Source organism: Anneissia japonica, unplaced genomic scaffold (assembly GCF_011630105.1).
Source record: "Anneissia japonica isolate Jap-2015-1 unplaced genomic scaffold, ASM1163010v1 scaffold522_len1101056_cov227, whole genome shotgun sequence".
Lineage (NCBI taxonomy): Eukaryota > Metazoa > Echinodermata > Crinoidea > Comatulida > Comatulidae > Anneissia > Anneissia japonica.
The window spans coordinates 979,724-1,000,354 of NW_022756123.1; the positions used below are offsets into that span (position 1 = coordinate 979,724).

The 20,631-nt window shown below is 33.7% G+C and overlaps 2 protein-coding genes across 5 annotated transcripts in view; one reads left to right on the top strand and one right to left on the bottom strand.

Annotated features, from left to right (window-relative positions):
- Nucleotides 1-2,864, top strand: part of LOC117124055 (aquaporin AQPAn.G-like) — a 3,800-nt gene extending 936 nt beyond the window's left edge. The window contains exons 2-4 of the mRNA XM_033270181.1: nucleotides 651-731; nucleotides 1,784-1,951; nucleotides 2,602-2,864. Coding sequence (XP_033126072.1) covers nucleotides 651-731; nucleotides 1,784-1,882 — 180 coding nt within the window. The 3' untranslated portion in view covers nucleotides 1,883-1,951; nucleotides 2,602-2,864. The remainder of the gene's footprint in view (nucleotides 1-650; nucleotides 732-1,783; nucleotides 1,952-2,601) is intronic.
- A 2,993-nt stretch (nucleotides 2,865-5,857) lies between these two features.
- LOC117124066 (eukaryotic translation initiation factor 2-alpha kinase 1-like) lies at nucleotides 5,858-20,598 on the bottom strand. Of its 4 annotated transcripts, none has more exons than XM_033270194.1 (14): nucleotides 20,400-20,598; nucleotides 17,737-17,787; nucleotides 15,630-15,704; nucleotides 14,812-14,990; nucleotides 14,397-14,510; nucleotides 13,822-14,022; nucleotides 13,149-13,229; nucleotides 10,146-10,267; nucleotides 9,043-9,658; nucleotides 7,953-8,052; nucleotides 7,351-7,457; nucleotides 7,117-7,243; nucleotides 6,546-6,646; nucleotides 5,858-6,043 (listed from the first exon to the last, which is right to left on the bottom strand). In XM_033270194.1, the coding sequence occupies exons 3-14, from the start codon at nucleotides 15,691-15,693 to the stop codon at nucleotides 5,873-5,875; spliced, it is 1,983 nt and encodes a 660-aa protein (XP_033126085.1). In that variant the 5' UTR covers nucleotides 15,694-15,704; nucleotides 17,737-17,787; nucleotides 20,400-20,598; the 3' UTR covers nucleotides 5,858-5,872. The 4 variants fall into 4 exon arrangements, with proteins under 4 accessions (XP_033126085.1, XP_033126086.1, XP_033126083.1 ...); XM_033270195.1 differs by having other exon boundaries at nucleotides 20,396-20,598; XM_033270192.1 differs by lacking the exon at nucleotides 17,737-17,787.
- Nucleotides 20,599-20,631: the final 33 nt, after the last annotated feature.

The following is a 20,631-nucleotide window of genomic DNA, read 5'->3' on the forward strand; positions in this document are numbered from 1 at the left end:
TATATAGTACTGCACATTTGTAGCTTTGAGACAAAGAAATAGAATGATATGAAATACGAAACAGCCTATTTATAAACGCATGTCATCGTTATAAGTTTCCTACTATATTAAATTCATTAAAGGATACGAGAATCAAAACTACCTGCATAAGTACAACCATAATATACCAGTAGGTTTATCCAGAGAATAATATCAAAGAAATAGAATAGACATTTACAAACAATGAGTATACAATGATGAATAAAAATGATTTAGATAAATTTAATTGAACAAGCATTATACAGTAGTAATCTGATACAAATTATTTTTAATCGACATTGTGATTGTGTTTAGTGGTCACAATAAAATCCATATCCATGTTTTACCTACTAGGCTATATATCCAGACTAAAATGATACAGTTTAACGAATATGGACTAATTTTACTTTACTTCTGTAAGTTGTAATTAAGCTTAAATGCTGGAACATCAAAAATAATAGCCTCAGGGTGTACCTGATAGGTCACATGATTCTTATTATTTGTATTAATAATAATAATAGTAGGCCTAATAATCATGATAATACGCCTGTGTGGCTGCCACAGATAAGCCAGCTAAAAATGTTATTTATTATCATTCGTAAAAATAACATCTTAGCGTCTTGTTCATTTAGTTTCCATACACAGGGGCAAGTATGAACCCAGCGCGTTCCTTTGGTACGGCAGCACTACAAGGCAACTTCACTGATCACTGGGTGAGTTTGAAAGATGACATCATTAATAATAATAGTGATACTAATAATAGGTGTATAAATAAATAATATTAATCTAAAGACCTTGTAGGTCTACGTAAATCGCAAACTAATGTTCGATGATTGCAGAGCCCTACTAAATCAGTGTCCATACAATATATACTCTTTACTCAAATGATATGATCATTAACATCTTGTAGAATGCATGAATGTGTATAAATAAATACAGAAAATCCAACAAAATTCAAGCGCTTAAATTCCAGTGGCGTATCTATGGGCGTGGGCACGCGTACGTGTGTGAAGTGCGGCACGTCACATCCCCTAACTGGAAATTGGATTGTATTGGGTTGGATTTATTCGGTGTAAACACCAAGGATAGCCCACGTAATTCTATAAGAAGACACTTCCAGTGGGGTCCTTCTGGTTGAGCAGTACACCGGGAGAATCCCCTATTCTTTTCCGAAGAAGTTTTTTCGTCTCATCCGAAAGACGGTGCGCTATATCAAATTGTATTTCAGCCCTCCAGCTGAAACACAAGGATAGGCAGAGATGGGAATTGAACCGGGGACCTAGAGATCTCCACGGTTCAATTCCCATCGCTGCACAGTGGCTACCACCAGACTAGCTGACTGAGCTAAGCTCCTCTCTATGCATGGCATAGGAGGGGTTATTTGAGTGGAAGGAGCGAAGGTAAAGTTGGTGGGGGAAATTAGATAAGGGGCGCTAGCTGGGAAACAAGGTGATATTAGCTGATTCTAAATTATATTTGTTTTGCTCGGCAAATTAAGAGCAGCTAAGCTCAGTCGGCTAATCTGGTGGTAGCCACTGTGTGTGCACTGATTTCTAGGTCCCCGGTTCAATTCCCATCCAATCCAATCCATGCCAAAACTCTTATGCACCACTATCACAATGATGCCATAATGATTAGGCCTAACTGCCATAACTATCCGGATTTCAATATATCTGATTGGTACCTGCAACAGTGTGTGTGCTAAATACTTTCAATGAATATAAATAATAATAGAGTGTAACATGAAATAAACTCTTCTTTTCAGATCTACTGGCTGGCACCCATCCTAGGTGGAATCACCGCGGCCACATTTTATGAATGGTTTTTCTCACAACGTAGGTCGCGACCACGCCCAAACCATTAGACAGATACTAGTAATCAAGTTATGATGTAAATGTAACGTAAAAATATTGAATTCAATAATGAATTTGATATCATAGTGATACTATGAATAATGAATTTGATATCATAGTGATACTAATAATAGGTGTATAAATAAATAATATTAATCTAAAGACCTTGTAGGTCTACGTAAATCGCAAACTAATGTTCGATGATTGCAGAGCCCTACTAAATCAGTGTCCATACAATATATACTCTTTACTCAAATGATATGATCATTAACATCTTGTAGAATGCATGAATGTGTATAAATAAATACAGAAAATCCAACAAAATTCAAGCGCTTAAATTCCAGTGGCGTATCTATGGGCGTGGGCACGCGTACGTGTGTGAAGTTTTTGAAGAAGTGGTTGGCGCATCGGTTGTGGCTTGGACTCCCAACCTCGAGGTCGGGGGTTCGAACCTCTCGCTGTGCAAATCGCTTGTGTCCTTGGGCAAGGCACTTTATCTACGGTTGCCCCTCTCCACCCAGGAGTACAAGTGGGTACCTGGTAGGTTCCAACACTGCGCTGATTACTAGCCGCAATATTATGGAGATATAATTTAATTTAATAATTTCATTTAGTGTTTAATGTGTTCCATATGTGTTTGATCCAATGACCGGGGTAATAATGTGAAGCGCTTAGAGGCTTTGTTAAGGCATTAGGCGCTATATAAGAACGACATTATTATTATTATTATATCATGAAAAGAATTGCTGATGAGTGAGATTGTTTCTACTTGAATCGCAGCTGTATGTAAAAATGTTAAAAACAGTGAATACTTATAATGAAAATAATTAATACAATTAGCAAATTGCTCCATCGAGTGAATATTATTAATGTACTACTGTATTTGAGGCTATTGGAGTTGCACAACATTCGACTGACATAACTCGTCGATAATAATCTCAATTGTTAATCAGGATTATTTCAAATAATAAAATCCCGAAAATATTACTGTATATATATCAGTCTTAAGGTAGTATGAAACAAATTCCATTGAATTTGTATCCTTCTTAGTGAGTGGAATTGTTTTACAAGATACACAAGACCCGTCAATTATTAACATAATCATATACTTAAGTAAGAACATGTTTGTTACAATGTACCACCCAGAGGCCTGCACAAATCTGGAAGAAAAACGTTGTAGACCATCCTTTTGGGCGTCATATCATAAAGAACATGTTTGGATTTCCTAAATATGTCTTTAAAATATCGTAAAATAACTTTTTCAAGTTGGCCAAGTTTTTAAATCACAATACTTCGAATTGCAATCACAATAGCTTTGGTTTTATCGGCCAATTAATATTTTTACTTCGAAGATCTCAAGTGCTGTTGGACCAAGGAGTGAGTTCTTGTCACCCTCTGACACCCGCCCCACAGATGTCACCACATCATTAACACTTTTATTATAATAAAACAAGCCCTGACAGATTGTAAAAAACACCTTTTAATGGATTTAATGAAAATCGCACAATGAAAGTAAATTTACATTTCGAATGAATACCTGTCTATTCACAACTAATAACACTTTGTGTCTTACATACCGTACTTATTCGAATAAACACCCCGCTTTGAATAAACCCCACCTCGAATAAACACCCCCTCCAGAGCATAACAAATTTGGAATAAATGGCTCCCTCGAATAAATGCTCCGGGGCGTTAATTTTTTCCTCAAATAAACGTTTATGGATCAATAATATCCTCTTTTTTGTTGCTTTTTGTTTTTCCCTCCTTTACATTTTCTTTGTTTATTTCTGTTGTTTGTTACTGTTTTTGCAGTTGATTGGTTAAAGGTAATTTTGTTGTTGTTGTTGAATTATTGTTGTTGTTAATTTGATGTTTTTAATTTGAGCTGTTAATTTGTAGTTAAGATGTTGGATAAGAGTGCAAGTTTTTCTTGTTCGGGTTTATGCCCATTCTCTTTCCTGGCAATACTGTAACATGTCTTTTTGATGCCAAATAAATATTATTATTATTATTATTATTATTATTAAACAAAACAAACAGAAGCAACATAATTCTCAATATATCCTGTTAATATTCTACTCCAGTAGAATTATACTTTTTCTAATCTAGTTGTAATCAGTAAGTCTTCATGATCATCAGAGCCCTCTCGCCAGGATTTTGTTCAAGAGTGGTGGAATTTCAGAAAATGTTGTCCACAATGCAATAACACTTTTTGACGGTAATTATGTGTTGTAGTTCCACATTTAGAGTGAAATTAAGGGGCGTTTATATGAGTACAGTACATACATATCCATTTTACTCACAGAAAGAATGAACACCTCCCTCAAATATACGCCCCTCAAAACCCCTTCTAAACAATAAATGCCCTGGGGTGTTTATTCAAATGAATTCGGTAATTTAAACAAAAGTACATAAAATAAAGATCAATTCCTTATAAATTCAGTTTATTATAATAAATAAGAGGCGTTATCTCTCATTGGCACTTTAGCACCTTGAAAAATAAATGTATATTTGAAAACTAAGTGGCATTGTTCCATTTAACATACCATACTGCAATTATTAAATTCATTTGTTTATTCGTTCACCCACTCAGTTATACATTCATTATTTAAATAATTCATTCATTCATTCGTTCATTTATTCACCCATTCACTCACTCACTCACCCACCCATTCATCTATCTACTCAATCATTATTTATTCATTCATTCATTCATCCATGAATAAAAAATAGCAGTTTTATATAATAGCAATACATATTGCAATTCCGAAATTTATAAATTCATTCATTCACTCATTCATTCATTTATCTAATCATTATTATGAACACATCATTATCATAATCATAATTATCAGATCATCAAAATCACTATCATCATCAATGCAGCTGCTGGTCCAAATATTGATGTCAATGTGACTCTTTGTTATTGTAATTTCAGTTTTGTTTGAGTGATCTCATTCTACTTAATTCTAATCGCAAATTTTCGATAACATCATCTTTTTCTTTAAGCTGCTGATTTCTTTCTATTAGCTCCTTCTTTAAAGATTTTATCACCTGAAAATGAAAATAAAATCTTTTGATTTCGATACATTTCATTGATGAATAAAATAAGGAATAGGCAGTTGGCACAGAGTTTAAGGTTTGAATCACAAAATTTTCAAGTGTGCTCAGGGAAGAAATCTTTATCTACATTTCTCTCTGTCCATGTGTGTGTGTGGGTTGGTTGGGGGGGGGGGGAGGTGTGTGCTGAAGAAATCTTTATCTACATTTCTCTCTGTCCATGTGTGTGTGTGGGTTGGTTGGGGGGGGGGGGAGGTGTGTGCTTCTGTACCTACTGTCCCCATGAGAATAAAAGGATATTGATTTTCAAAGACAAACGTAACATGAATATGGCCCTGAAAGGCAGAATATGGCCCTGAAAGACAGAATATGGCCCTGAAAGGCAGGCAGACCTTGCAACGACCGAGGACATGATTGCATGGACAACACAACAACGAATTGTTTCAATAAAAGTTTAGACTGTCACTGACAATCAACAGTTGTCAAGCGTTTACACAGACCGGGGAATCAGGTGGATGGAATTTTTGGCCAACACTGTGCGTATCTGGCTATAGTCTGAGAGTACTGCTTTCATCTACTGGTTATAATTTGAAATTTGAAAAATACAACAAAATCTATGCAACAGGGAGCAGAAAATAGAGTGGATTACCTCATCCTTCGACATAGAAAGCTTGTCCTTCAATTCCTCTGCACTTGGCCGTCTGTGTGGTTCTTTAGATGTTAATTGTTCAATGACAGTGAACTACAAAAAACCAATAATTGATTCTTATGTGAAAAGTCATTAGCATCAATAGCAAAATATAATAAATGGGCAATTCCACAAATTTTACAGGTATAAGTAGTACATACATCTATCAATATCAAACTTGCTTGACCACTATAATTATAATCCACCAGAAAAATCACAATAAAAGTATAATAGTGCATATTGTTACAGAAACCTAAAACAGTAACATCATAAGAGAATACTGTACCTCATGTGGCCACCTGGTCTGTATCTCATCTGCAACATTCCCCTTTCTCAGGGCTGTAAGGCATTTTGATCTTTCCATCTGGCTCTTGAATGGGTGGTACAATTCATAGCATATTATACCTAAACTGTACATGTCAGACTGGAATAAAAATAAATTCATTTAAAGTAAACACTGTAGTCAGTTTCAGTTGGGCTTTACTCAGGAGGCATTCAGGTGGGTTGGGGATGTGGGGGGGGGGGAGATGGATAATTATGAAGGGGAAGTAAGTACCTGCTCTTTTAATAGACAGTTTTCCAATGTGACTAACCTTAACATTTCTATTGGTGAAATGGATACGAGGTAACTGGTCATGATCAATGAAATAAAAATTCACCAACAAAAAAAAAATTATCATAGCAATATCAGAAATGCATATAAGTAGTATTTAGCATGGTCATAATTTTCTTGCTTTAAAGGAACTGAAAAGCTAACTACAGCACATTGATTGTTAATGCTTAAGGTAAATTTGCAAAGGTGACATTTATCCAACAAAAATACAATGATGAATTCTCGCAATAACGATCACGACCCCTCAATCACAGCTTGCAGGTCATATCATCATCATATAATATATAAATGCACAAGCACCAAATATATTTACCTTATGATCATACATTGTGTCACACAGCTGCTCAGGTGATGCATAAGTTGATGTGCCGATGTCAGTTGTTAGTTTGTCATCAGGGATCATCACAACCTCACCTGCAAAACGATTACTTAAAACATTACCCTGTTATCAGGCTTTTTATTACTGGGCTAAACCATCTAAAGGTTGACAATCGCTGTCAGCAGCTTCATTTTTGATCAGCATTCTCATGTACAGTCGTATGGCTACACACAAATTACACTGTGATCAACATTCTTATGTCTAGATATAGTATTTTTGTATTGAATGCACTTGTCTATGATGAATGATACTTTATACTGATGTGCTTGAGGGGCAACAGTGGTGTAAAGAGATGAGATCTGTCAGTGATAATATATGGAGATGTTGAGGGAGGTAGAGATGCAGGGCGAGTAGGAGGTGTTGTTAGATATTTGTGTCAGTTGACCTATTGGTAGATTGCCTTTTATATTCCCATGCTAAACCTTTATGATAAACAAATCAGTTTGGGAAACATAGTGGGTCCATGCTACTGTTTTGTTTGGCAGCAAATAAAATGAATACTTACGAAGTTGGCGATCAAGTGTTGCAGTAGGTGTCATTGCACCTCTCTGTTCCTGTTCACGCGCTAATCCAAAATCACCGATGCAAATGTGCAATGCCTTCTCAGGACCAGCGAGGAAGATATTTTTGGGCTACAGAAAAACAAATTAAATTACATTGTATCTACAATTGAGGTGGGCCTACATACAAGGTGGATTTATACCCAAGACAAAATGGTAAGTCTTAATGCACAACTTACTTTCAGATCTCTATGCAGGAAATTCTTTGAATGTATATAGCTGATGCCTTCTGCCATCTGTTTGAAAACTGCTTGGTTAACTGACTCATCCACAATAGAGAAAACATCTGAATGAAAAAATGTGGGGTTTTCCAATAAAGAAACATGAGTGACCATTTGAAATAAACAATTAACAATCTATCTATCAATCATTAAATAATTAAACAATTAATAAGTCAATAAATCAGTCAAAGGCTGTTTGTAGCAGCACAGCTAATCACAGGATGAGAATGTAGGATGTTTACATTCTAAAGAAGCATGGGATGATTAATGCAGGCTTATCATTAAGTTTTCATAACAACTAGCACTGACAAACATTTTATAAGTTTGGTTTCCATACAATCGCTACACTCTATTGCTGACAGCCTTTGGTGATGCTGATTGGTCAATCAAATTGGGGAGTCTTCCCTATTGCGTTAGTGACTGCTACGTAGCACAACCATTGCACTGAAAACACTGTAGGGACAGTGTAACGATTATACGGAGACCAGACTTTAACATGCACTGATAAATGTGCAAAGTAATTGCTCTTTTTGGACAGAAAAAAAAAAAAAAAATCATACCACATCCTGTTGCTGGATCTCGATCATTCCTCTCTTCTAACCAGTCACATAAAGTTCTACTACACAGCTCCATCTGGATATACAAAATAACTTTTGAATTCTATAAAACAAAAAAACAATAAAAACATGTGTTAACTGCACATGTGTTAACCACCACTAAGGCAAGACTTTTCAATTCCTTATTTCGCAAACTTATTTTTTTAAAGATCGAGGAGGATGGGAAAAAAATTAAAATACAATTGTGGTTTCTTATTTAGCAAATAGTTTTGCCAAAAACATCCAGAAAATAAAAATAAAATGTCATTGGTGAATATAAACAGTGTATTAATGGGATGGTTAAATGCTTTAAATTTATATAATTAGGAAGAAATATACATATCTTATTTTTGGAGATTTCAAGGCAGAGGCGGGCGTAATAAAAATAAAGAAAAGCTTATATATTTTCCAGAAATTTCCATTTTTTATGGCGTCGGGTATGCTAATTGGCAAAAAATAAAATTTTATTTTTATTTGAAATAATCATTATTGGTGGGCGGTGGGTATACAAGGTATACAAAAGGTCTCACCTAAAGCTTAAGATAAGCAATGAAGATATCAACACAGATTGTACACAGAACATAGAAAACGTATCCATGTTTAAATAACTCAAATAAAATATTACAATGTGGATGTAATAACAATTTTAAATACAATAGAAATAAAATAAAAGTGGTGGTGTAGCTTGGTATGGTACTTAAGCTGCTGGCATTCCAATCCCAGGGTAATGAATTTTTAAGTCTACATAGTAACGGGATATCTTCACATGAGCTGCCTTGTTTGTAAGAGTATTACCAATACTATATATTAATTGCATAGATCTGTAAATTGGCTCTTAGTCAACAACTTTGATCCTTCAATGTTTTTTATTGCATTCTTATGTATCTCTAAAATATAGTACACAGACAGTAAAATAATCAAGTCTTCATTTATGCAGAACTGAACCCAAGCCCTTGGCAGGACAGCACATTAAGCATTAAAAAACTGTAGCTGCTAAATTCATTCATTACACAAAGGTGATCGAGATCAGAGTGTAATATAAATTACCACCCACCTCAAATTCTGAAGGATTATCATGATCCTCATGCTTTCTTTCCCGTTCCTCTTTCCTTGTGCCTAAACAAGCAGTGCTACTCAAGCTATGGAAATTATCTGTCTTCTTAAATGCTAAATTCCCATTACTTGCACCATCTGTCAAATCCATTTGAGATTCAATATGCTCAGAGTAACTCCCATTATTGGATCTCAATACATTATACGAGCTAAATCTACCACATAAATGTATGCTCTCTGTTTGTTTTGATGAAAAATACTCTTCAGTTGCTGATGTAGTGACATCTGTAAATTCATATGTTTCCATTTGTTCATCACTGGTTAACTGAAAGTTTTCAGAGTTCAAAACTGTGGTAGATTGTCTTGATGAGATTTTGGTGTTGGAATGTATGTGCACTTCAGATTCATATGTATCAGATTCAAACTTAAACTCCACATCACTCTCATCAATTTCCTCCTCTATAGTTGGATCACGATGAAATTCTAAATCTTCTTCAATAATTTCATCAGTAATTTCTTTGATGCTGCAGCTTGCAAGCACAAAGTCTGAAGAAATTGGTTTGCAGCAATCCTCGTTATCAACATCGTCACTGGAAGAGCTTTCTTGACGATTAAACCTGGAAGAAACCGATTATTTATTTGTATAAACAATGGAGTTATTTTTTGTTCATCTGTTGGGATGAGTAGGGTATTACCCTGGTGTACTGGTCCATACAGATCATGTTTTAATGAACATATGAGAGTAGCTGACACCAGTCTAATGGGTATCTCAAAAGCAGAGAAGACTTGGTTCTACCAACTGTACCCTGGGAAAGGAGCGGCTCAAACCAGTGCAGATCTTAAGGCTGTAGTTAGCTTTGCCACCACATTACCGGTCGGCCACTCGACTTGCTCATAGGAGAAGGAAATTACTGTACGAGGTAGTCTACATCGAACTACATAAGCAAGAGTAAATGTAAAGCAGTGGGTAGGCATAATAAAATGAAGGCAATGATGTGTACATTGCAGCATGTGTGATTATGGAACCAGCAGCAGGAGGACCAGTTTAAAGTACAAGTACATGACAAGCTCATCAAGCATGCAGGAAAACAATACTGTACTTACTCTATGGCTGGTAGACAGTTCCTGGGAGTTGATTGTGAAGGCTGGTGGTCTATCCAAGCTGTATTGTATCTTACTATGTTTGGATGCTGCATACGTGCTAAGAGGATAACTTCACGTATTACCTACGAGCATGAAAATAAATTAAATGATTACAAATATGCAAGATCAGCTGAATTGGTCACTGTCTTGAAATCAATTTAACTGTTGAGATTTATTTATTTATTGTACATCTGACAGTGTATACACCAATTACAGGATGGAAATATAAAATATACAGTATAAAACTTACACAACATTAGTAAAAAGCCAAAATTATTTAAAAATACAATCAAGAGTATTTAAAAGACTTGAATGTAACAAACTTAAACTTAGAAAAACTACAATGAAAAATATCAAATTTAAGATTATCACAAACACAATTATTATAAAGCAAAGACAGTCTACAAAAAATACCATTTTTAAAAATATTAACACGTGAAAATTATACATTTAAAATAGGTTTAGAACGAAGTCTATGAACAGGGACATTAAGATAGATATTAGAAACAATATTACAGGTAAACAAAATTAATTGGTTTACTTTTGAGAGTACTTTGCATTTCTCAGATTTTAGCGACATTTTCCAATTGGTAATTCACTGTCCGAGTTTGTCAAGGTCGGCCTGAAGTGCATGCGAGTCCTCAATGGTGGAAATTATTTTATATATCTTGAAGTCATTGGCAAACATAAGGCAGCTGGAATTTTCAAAAAGGTTGGGTATATCGTTCACAAAAATATTGAACAAAAAGGGGTCCTAAAATTGAGCCTTGTAGCACTTCAGAGAAGACAGGAAGTAAGTTTGATGTTTCACCTTCAAGGGTCACTCTCACGAATTGACCGAATCGACCACTAAGGTAACTTTTAAACCAAGAAAGCAAAATGCCATTTACACCATATTGATTAAGTTCAGAAAGCAAAAAAATTATGTGGCAATTTATCGAAGGCTTTACTAAAGTCAGAGTATTATATGATGTTGCATTGTTTTCTAGAGTGGATGGATACATTAGTGTTGCGAGATTCGTTTCACATGATCTACCGCGTAAGAAGCCATGTTGTTCAGATATTGAGGGAAAAATATGGTTTATCAGTTGTTTGTTTATAATTTTTTCAAATATTTTAGATATTGTTGGGAGTAACGATATAGGTCAATAGTTTTAAACTTCAGTCTTAGAACCACTCTTATGTATCAGGACAATGTTTGCTGTTTTCCATTGATCAGGAAATTTACCCGACTTTAAACTTTAAACTAAATATTCTTGAAATAGGAAGGGCTAAAGAAGATGAACAAAATTTAAGGACTTGATTGCTTATTGGATCATTTCCAGCAGCCTTATGTGTGTCGATGCACCCCAAGAGTTTAACAACCTCATCTTGGTGTACACTTATGTTGTGGAGGACATCACCATACGCTTCAGGCAGAGCCAGACACTGGGAAATGTCGCCAAAGTCTGAGAAAGCAGAAGCAAAATTTAGATTTGTTCAAAGATCAGAAGAAATAGACTAAGTATGTTTCATATTTGAATTTAGATAGTGTCTTAAAATTTCTTCTGGCCTCCTGGAAATTTTACTTAGATATTATTGATGGAAATTTTTTCAATACTTTATGATGATATTCTTTTGATTTTAATGCTTTTAGAAGTTCGGAGTCAAACCAAGGAGGACTTTTCGTTCGTAGTTTGGTAATGGAAACAAGGTCCCTGACAGCTGCATCAACAAGATAATAATATAAAGCAACACGTTCATTAACGTCATCCGTAAATTCAAGAATGTTCCAAGGAATTCTATTAAAAGTTTCTGTTAATTCACCAAAATTGGCTCGTCTATAATTAAAATTATAAAGATTATTATTTTTAAAATTAATTATTACTACTATTTACAAATTGAAGGGATAATGTAATAGATTGACGATCTGATACAAAAATATTCTCTCCTACAAAAATGTTAGATATTATATTGGTATTACTGCACAGAGCTAAGTCAAGGATTTTGTTATTGCACATTTTAAATTTGTTACATTGAGTGATATTGTGTCCATTAAAGACAGTGTCCATAATATTTTATGATGATATTCTTTTGATTTTAATGCTTTTAGAAGTTCGCCGTCAAACCAAGGAGGACTTTTTGTTCGTAGTTTGGTAATGGAAACAAGGTCCCTGACAGCTGCATCAACAAGATAATAATATAAAGCAACACGTTCATTAACATCATCCGTAAATTCAAGGATGTTCCAAGGAATTCTATTAAAAGTTTCTGTTAATTCACCAAAATTGGCTCATCTATAATTAAAATTATAAAGATTATTAATGTTACATTAAACTTAAGCTAAATCAAATTAATTTTTGATAAAAACAACATTTATTGATTGAATGTACGTTGTTTTCGTACCTATATTCGGTGGGGGTTCCCAAAGATGGGCATGGCCCGCCCGTAGACTGAGTGCCCCGCCCACTGGCTTCCATTTTGGACGGCCTATTTCGTTTTTCTGGCTAAACCCCTGATTTGGTCGTTGATACCGCAACTTACACATATCTTGTGTGCAGGCATGAGAAATAATAGTAGTTGTGTATTTTTTTATTGGTGAAGCCGTGTAAACAGGCAAAACCATTAATATATTGCACAACACAAGCAGCAGTACTACACCCGACGCCATCATATTGTGTCCCTGTATATATTTAAAGATAAACTATCAGAATAAAATCCAAAAAATACTACAAAAAGTGAATCCAAAGGCTGAATTAATCAAAAATCCCAATAAGACAGAAATAGAAACAGTTTTTACAAACTTACAAGCCTCATTCACACCAAATCCAAATTTTCAGATCGGAAGGCCTACCGAACCGAAGGCCTACCGATCCGATCAGGAAAAGGATACTGCTGTTCAGCACATCGGAAACGCATTCTGAATTTCAAGAAACAGTAAATAATATTAAATATATCTTTAATGGAAAAATGTTGTTGACTTACTTTCTCGTAGAATTCCTTATCGGTGCCTTTTAACTTAATCTTCTTAATTGCATATTCTTGGTTATCTAAGATACTACGCACCTGCATATGTAAAAGAAAACAGTAGAAAAACAGTCAATAAACAATAAATATAACTACGTAAAATACAGTTATTAGATTGTTTTATTTACTTATAAAAATGTGCTTTTTTAAATGTTGAGGATATTAATAAGGATAAGGTCGATTTGATAATGATGATAAGGTTGATGCTGATGATAAGGTTGATATTGATGATAATGATTAAACGTTGATAGTAAGGTTGATGCTGATGATAAGGTTGATGTTGATGATGATAAGGTTGATGTTGATGATAATGATGGTAAGGTTGATAGTAAGGTTGATGATGATGATAATCATAAAGTTGATGTTGATGATAATGATAATAAGGTTGAAGTTGATAATAATGATGGTCAGGTTGATGTTGATGATAATGATGGTAAGGTTGATCGTAAGGTTGATGCTGATGATAATGATAAAGTTGATGTTGATGATAATGATAGTAAGGTTGAAGTTGATAATAATGATGGTCAGGTTGATGTTGATGATAATGATGGTAAGTTGATGTTGCTGATGATGATGACAATGAAGATGACGAAGATGATGATGATGAATAAACGGTATGATACTGTATTACCTTGTAAACACTGCCAAATCCACCTTTGCCAATACGTTTTAATTCTACAAAATCTTTTTTGTATCTGGAAGTCACCTGAGGCGATTGTTTCTGAAAGTTTGGATTCAGGAAAGATGGGAAAAACACTGGACTACGGTTTCTCAAAAATGCCTTTCTAATCTGCTCAGTAACACCAGTAGCTGGCACTGACAAATATCTTTCCTATATTAATACAGAAAAAATGTTGGATTAGAACCTATACTTGAATTTAATATTATGTGAATTTATAATATATTTATCAAACTTTTAAAATATAATATAGTCAAAATGAACAGGTATTCTAAGAAGACATCAATAAAACTATTGGCTTAGAAACGTGTTATATTATTTATCCACACTGCATCTATTTTGAAGAACCTCCTGACCCTTATCATCAGCTAATTCTCTTGATAAGTTTGTTGGTTATGATTTTTAAAACCTAAATATAAAAAATATGTCACCCACTAAGTAAAATAAAATTACAATACAAGTTTAGCGAATTGTTAACCCTGCTTAAAGCCAATTACAATTTTGTTGATTATAACAGAATAGCTTACCTCTGGATCGGCATGTGAAGCTGCCAATGCAGTGTAAAGGAAATTCCTAATTGCTATTCGGTAGTTTGTTCTAACTTGTTGAAACTCATCCTGGGTTGTTGTTACAGGAATCATCTGGAAGAAAATATCAATGTCCAGGTTTCTAGATACAGAATCAATTCTTTTGCAATTCAAAGAAACTTTACATAGGATGATAATGCAAACAACACAATCACTACTTTTATTTTTCTTTCAGAAGCTGTACACCTTTCAACCTGATGCTTAATTGCTACTACAAATGCAAAGTATGGCACTCATTTAAACAGCAATAGATCAATTTAATTATTTATTATTACTGTATATTTTTAAAAAAAAGAAGATAGATTCGATACTGGTAGAAAAGAATAGGGCTTGCATATAGCTACAGGATACACACCTTGGCCTTTGACAAGTATCCACTCAGGTTCTTGAAGAGAATTCTCTGCTCTCGGCTGTCCTTAGCATAACAGGCACATAGTTCCTCTAACAATGAAACCATACACATCTCACTCGGAATTCTTCTCAAAAGTCTTTGTGCTTCAAAGGTTTCACTAGATGATGAACTCTGATCTGAATCTAATTCAAATTTTGAACGAAATTAAAAGCAAAACACATTATATAAATCTAATTACAAGTGGTGAAATACAAATGTAAACAAACAATAATCCTGTGATTGGCTACTCATCAATCACTCGCATGTCAGCAAAACAGTATCACTCAGGAGCACTGTAGGCAATTCAGAGACACAGACAGAACACACATTAGGTAATTCACCTGTAAAATATTCACCTGGAATTTCTCAGCTTATTAATCATTGAAAATAGATAAAACCTATATCACACAAGGAATTACATGAATCAAATGAGCTTGAGGCATACAGTACATGTAAATAATATTTAAAGCTCAAGCTCATAAATTCTATATATATATTCCTTGGAGAAGGCAATTCAGAAAACATAGAAAACAGACAGCACATACATTATGTAATTTTCAACCAAAATATTCACCTGGAATTTTCCAGCTTGTTAATCATTGAAAACAGATAAAACCAATAGCACACAAATGATTACATCAATCAAATGAACTTGATGTTCATGAATTATAATACTATTTTACAGTGTAGATTTGTAAAGTGGTGGTCATTTTTGTAATGAAGTAAAAAGTTCTAACTGACTTTTTTCTAATAGCCTAAAATATTAATGTCTGACAACTAACCATCAAAATTTGAAATGGTTACTGGAGGTGGTAGAGTACATTTGCGCTTCTTTGTTGACTCCATGGTTGGTATGTCTACAAAATAGAGAAGAAATAAAGCTAGGTAATATGCAGCAGAATATAGGCCTAGGACCTAAGCAATAAACCTTTTTTAGGTCCATGAAAATAGTTATTTTATAAACTACCTTATAAAAAAAAAGGTGGAGGGGGGGGGGGGGAAAGGGGTCCAAAATATTGCTAATACACTTTCACACCTAACTTTTAATTCTTAAATTTTTTACCTCAATGTTCTTCTCACAGTCACAACATATAATTATCAAACATTTTTACATTATTCAACGACTAACAAAGTACATTTTTCAACAAAGAAGATACCTTTATAAATAGAGGTTGATACAGTGTTTCCGTGCTTGCTAGCCCAACGAGTTGTACTATGTTGCAATCAATAAGAAATTGCCAGAATGCCTGAGTCAATTCTTAAATTTTGAAACAATTAAAGGGCAGTCTTATAAATTTGAATTGGAATTTCCCCATGAAACATCCGACAACCAAATGTGGCATCATGTAATATCATCTTTTTATTTAACTTTCTTGTCGTATCGAGGTTCATCAAACCGCCGTTTAGCATTGGCTTTGGTAGTTGTTCTGCTGGATTATGCCATTAAATAGGCCAAGGCCCTATTTGTATACCATATCTGTGTATGCATTTAGATCATTACTAATTTTTTAAAAGTAATTATTGTACATGTGAATTTCATTTCAAACAACACCATAGAATATAACGCATCTGAAATGACATACGAATGCATATAAATAAGTTTTCATAAATGTTTAATAACACAAAACTCTGCACTGTAAACTCAGCCATTTTGCCAATTTCTTACTGATTGCTAAATGACAGCAGCTCGTTGTGCTAGCAACATACAATTGATGTACTTATTTGTTGAAAAAAGTACTTTTAAGTTGAATCATGTGAACATGTTTGACAATTAGGCTAGGCCTATACAGTATGTTGTGACTGTGAGAACATTGAGGTAAAAAAATTAAAAATTAAGCCTAGGTGCGAAAGGGGTGTCGGCTAATCCGTACACAAACCAACCTGTACCCACTTTGGCTAACCCGTACACATATTTTTGGCGACCCATACACGTGTTTGGTTAACCCGTACACACGTCATTGTGGTCAACCCGTACCCAAAAGAACTTGTTAGCCAATGTTATGATGATAAATGTTTAAATATTGTATTTATTTTCAATAAAGCTGATAAGGTACAGCACGTACATGTACTACAGTTCTATGGTATTTTATTTTTGTTACACATTTCGGTCGCAGTGTATGGATCGCTGAATGTGCGACCGCAATCTACCACAATATTGTAGCTAAGCATGCAGTATACCAGTACCGTTTGTTAAACACGAAACTATACTAACTATAATTATGTTATTATACAGCACTACAGTATCACTTGTTAGTTTTCTTTATAGAAAAACAACGAAGGTTACTAAGTTAACTTGGTTTGAGAAACGTTTCTATTATTGATATATATTTTGATGATGTTGTGTTAATGCTTATTAAATAAAAGATTTATAAAATAAGTGTAGTAATGTGAAAAGATTAGTTTGTTTTTTCTGATACGTTTCGATTTCTTTCACCATAAATGTTCTAATGACTAGTTTAAAATGATACATATAAAGAAATTAAAATAGACTGAATGGTATAATGATAAATGAAAAAGGAAATATATAGTATTTTCATATTCATTTTCCATATCAAATTATTAATAAGTTTATAATTACATACTGTACAATTTATTGGCCACTTGAGGCTTCTTTTATGGAAATATACGTTCCCACGAATATAGATTCCCACAGTACTCTTAATTCGAAGGCTGAGACACATTGTTTTGATACATATTCTGATGTTTATAAAATACACAAATAAATGGAAATATAGTAAAATATAGTTTTAATATACAGTAATGTATATTAAATGGGGTTTCGGGCTTTTTTTTTAACAATCAGGAACAATTCAAGTAGTACTAGTTGCCTGGAAACTAACTATAACAAAAATCGGAAAAGAAATTTTCCACAAACTGGTTCCCACCTACTCTTGAGGGTAAGATTCTTTGTACGCCACCTTCAGGAATGTGGGCACATTACTGCAAAGAGAAAATATGTCAGATGATGTTAAAAAAAATCTAGCTATTTTTAGGTGGTGCAAACATGTGTGATTGCAGTGAAGGTGTCACATGTATTCACCTACTGTAAATTCATACACATGTTACCATTAACTTTGTATCATCTCTGCTACTGGTATCATATCAAAATACACAAATTAGTGGAAATATAATATAGTTTTGACAAAAATGAACGTATAAAAAGAAAAACTAGTAGGCGCAGACGATGCAATGGCAGTGCAGGCATACATGTGGGTAACAGTAACTTTATTTGTATAATTTTACAAATCAGATATAAAAGTATATTGATTCAACAAATACATCAATACCGTAACAAAACACAGAGGCCTTTATTATAAATAATTCAGAAATTGATAAATATAACTATGTATTTTACAATTGACTTTTCACTTCTGGGAACTGCAAGAAGAAAAAGAACATTGTTTTTCAATATTGAACGCTACATAACTATACTAAAAAACACGCTAAAATTATATTGAAATTTATTGTAATTAAAATTTCTCTGAAACAATAGCAATCGTAAAAAACTAAAATGCTGAAAAAAATACAATAAAATATTATGTATAGTCAAGCATCGTAAAAAAATCCAAAATCAATACTAGGTCTAAAACAAAAAAACTATTTAAAAATACAAAACCGTTTAAAAATTACTTTCCGAACATTAAAAGTAAACCACCATGTGTGCATCGGTGTTCCATACGCTGTTAATCGCGACCAAACGTGTCTAGGCCTCAGCGATCATGAATTTCTTTATTTAAATTTAATGCATGCTCGGTAAAGATAATTATGTATTCTGTAAGTTTGCGTTCATAATATAAATTAATATGATTACTATCTAAATATACAATACAGTTTGCAAAATATTTTATTATAGTAAAAATATTATTCATCAAACTTGGGTACGGGTTAGTGTACACTGTATTCGGTTTAACCAAAGATGTGTACGGGTACAGGTCGGGGTGCAGGTCAACTCGGCCACAGCCAACTCGGCCACAAGTCAACTCGGCCACAAGTTATTTAATGTAAATCTCAGTTTTTGAATTCTTTTTCTACAATATATGATTGAAATAAAGTACACAGTGTATTTTAGTAAAATAGGACCACCACACTACCAAAAGAGATTTGAATGCTATTGCCTATGAATTAAAAAGAGTAATGTATTCATCTTCTGTTTACTCACAACATTCTACTTCAACAATCTAAACAACAATAACGATAATAAATTAGTAATATTTACTTTAATAATACTAATTAGTCATTATGATGATAATAAATGTGATAACAACAACATTAATAGTAATATTTATTTTAACAATACTAATAGCAATAATACTAGTATGGTAATAATAACGATATTTAAATTTCAATTTTAATAACTAGGTAGTGATAATAACGATATTGAAGGTGATAATAGCAATAATACAACAATAATAAATTAAAGATATGTTTATTTTTATAATAATAGTAATACTAATTAGTAATAATAATAATAATGATATTTATAATACTAGGCCTACTTAGTAATAATAGGTTAATAATATCGGTAATAACGGTGACAACAACAACAATAATATTAATAATAATAATAATAATAATAATATGAGAAAAATATCAATAAAACACCAATAACAATAACTTTTTAAATTACTATTATTAAAATAATAATACTAAGACTAATAAATAATAATAATAATAATAATAACAATAATAATAATAATAATAATAATAATAATAATAATAATAATAAAAAATCGAAAATTATTCATATGGTACTGTAATAATAATATCAGCAAAAATTTGAACAATATATAATGTTAATGCTAAGACTAATAATTAATATTAAAACTAACGGTAATAAAAACAACAATAATAAAAATGACAACAATAATAACAGCAATAATAATAACAATAAGTATAGCAATACTTAAAGAATTAGTATTTTATACTTGATGAATTACTCTTCAAAGTGTAGTACCAGTAAATGACTTGTGGCCGAGTTGACTTGTGGCCGAGTTGACTTGTGGCCGAGTTGATTTGTGGCCGAGTTGACTTGTGGCCGAGTTGACTTGTGGCCGAGTTGACTGTAGCCAAACTTTTTGTGGCCGAGTTGACTTGTGGCCGAGTTGACTTCTGGTCGAGTTAACTTGTGGCCGAGTTGACTGTGGCCGAGTTGGATCGAATTCACGAGTTGTGGGTATGGGTTGGCATGGGTACGGGTTGACTTGTATTTGTGCGAAAGTGCATTAGGCCTAGCGTCATGTTTCCTCTCAAGTATTGGGTGAATCCGGTTAATTAGCTTTCCTAAATAAAAACATTGCATTTTTCAGCATAGGCAATACCCATGACAAACTTACTTCATTGTCCGACCTGGCCTAGGTCTACCTCTAGGCTACAGCCTATGCTAGGCCTAGCTAGCTAGGACTAAGGACTGGTCTAGGCATGTCTGTGCCGTCTGCGTGGCGGTAGGCTGCTGGTAGTAAGTAGTATAGGCCTAGGCCTATAAATACACTTAAATAAAATAGGCTAGGCCCCTAGTTAGGGCTATCTGAGTATCATAGGACTTACTTACTTACGGGGATACCAAAGCAAATCTTGCGAAGACGTTTAATGATGAATGATCAGCTATCTGTCCTGACCATTTTTCTAGAATGTATACTGTGTAATCAAAGATAATAAATAACAATAATAGTAATATCACACCCAGTGGACCAATTATTATCCTGCTTTGACAGCAGCAGACTTGCACATTATTGCATCTTTGGCTGCACTTGTTGGTTGGTACGTCCCTTTGCTACGTCCTTACGT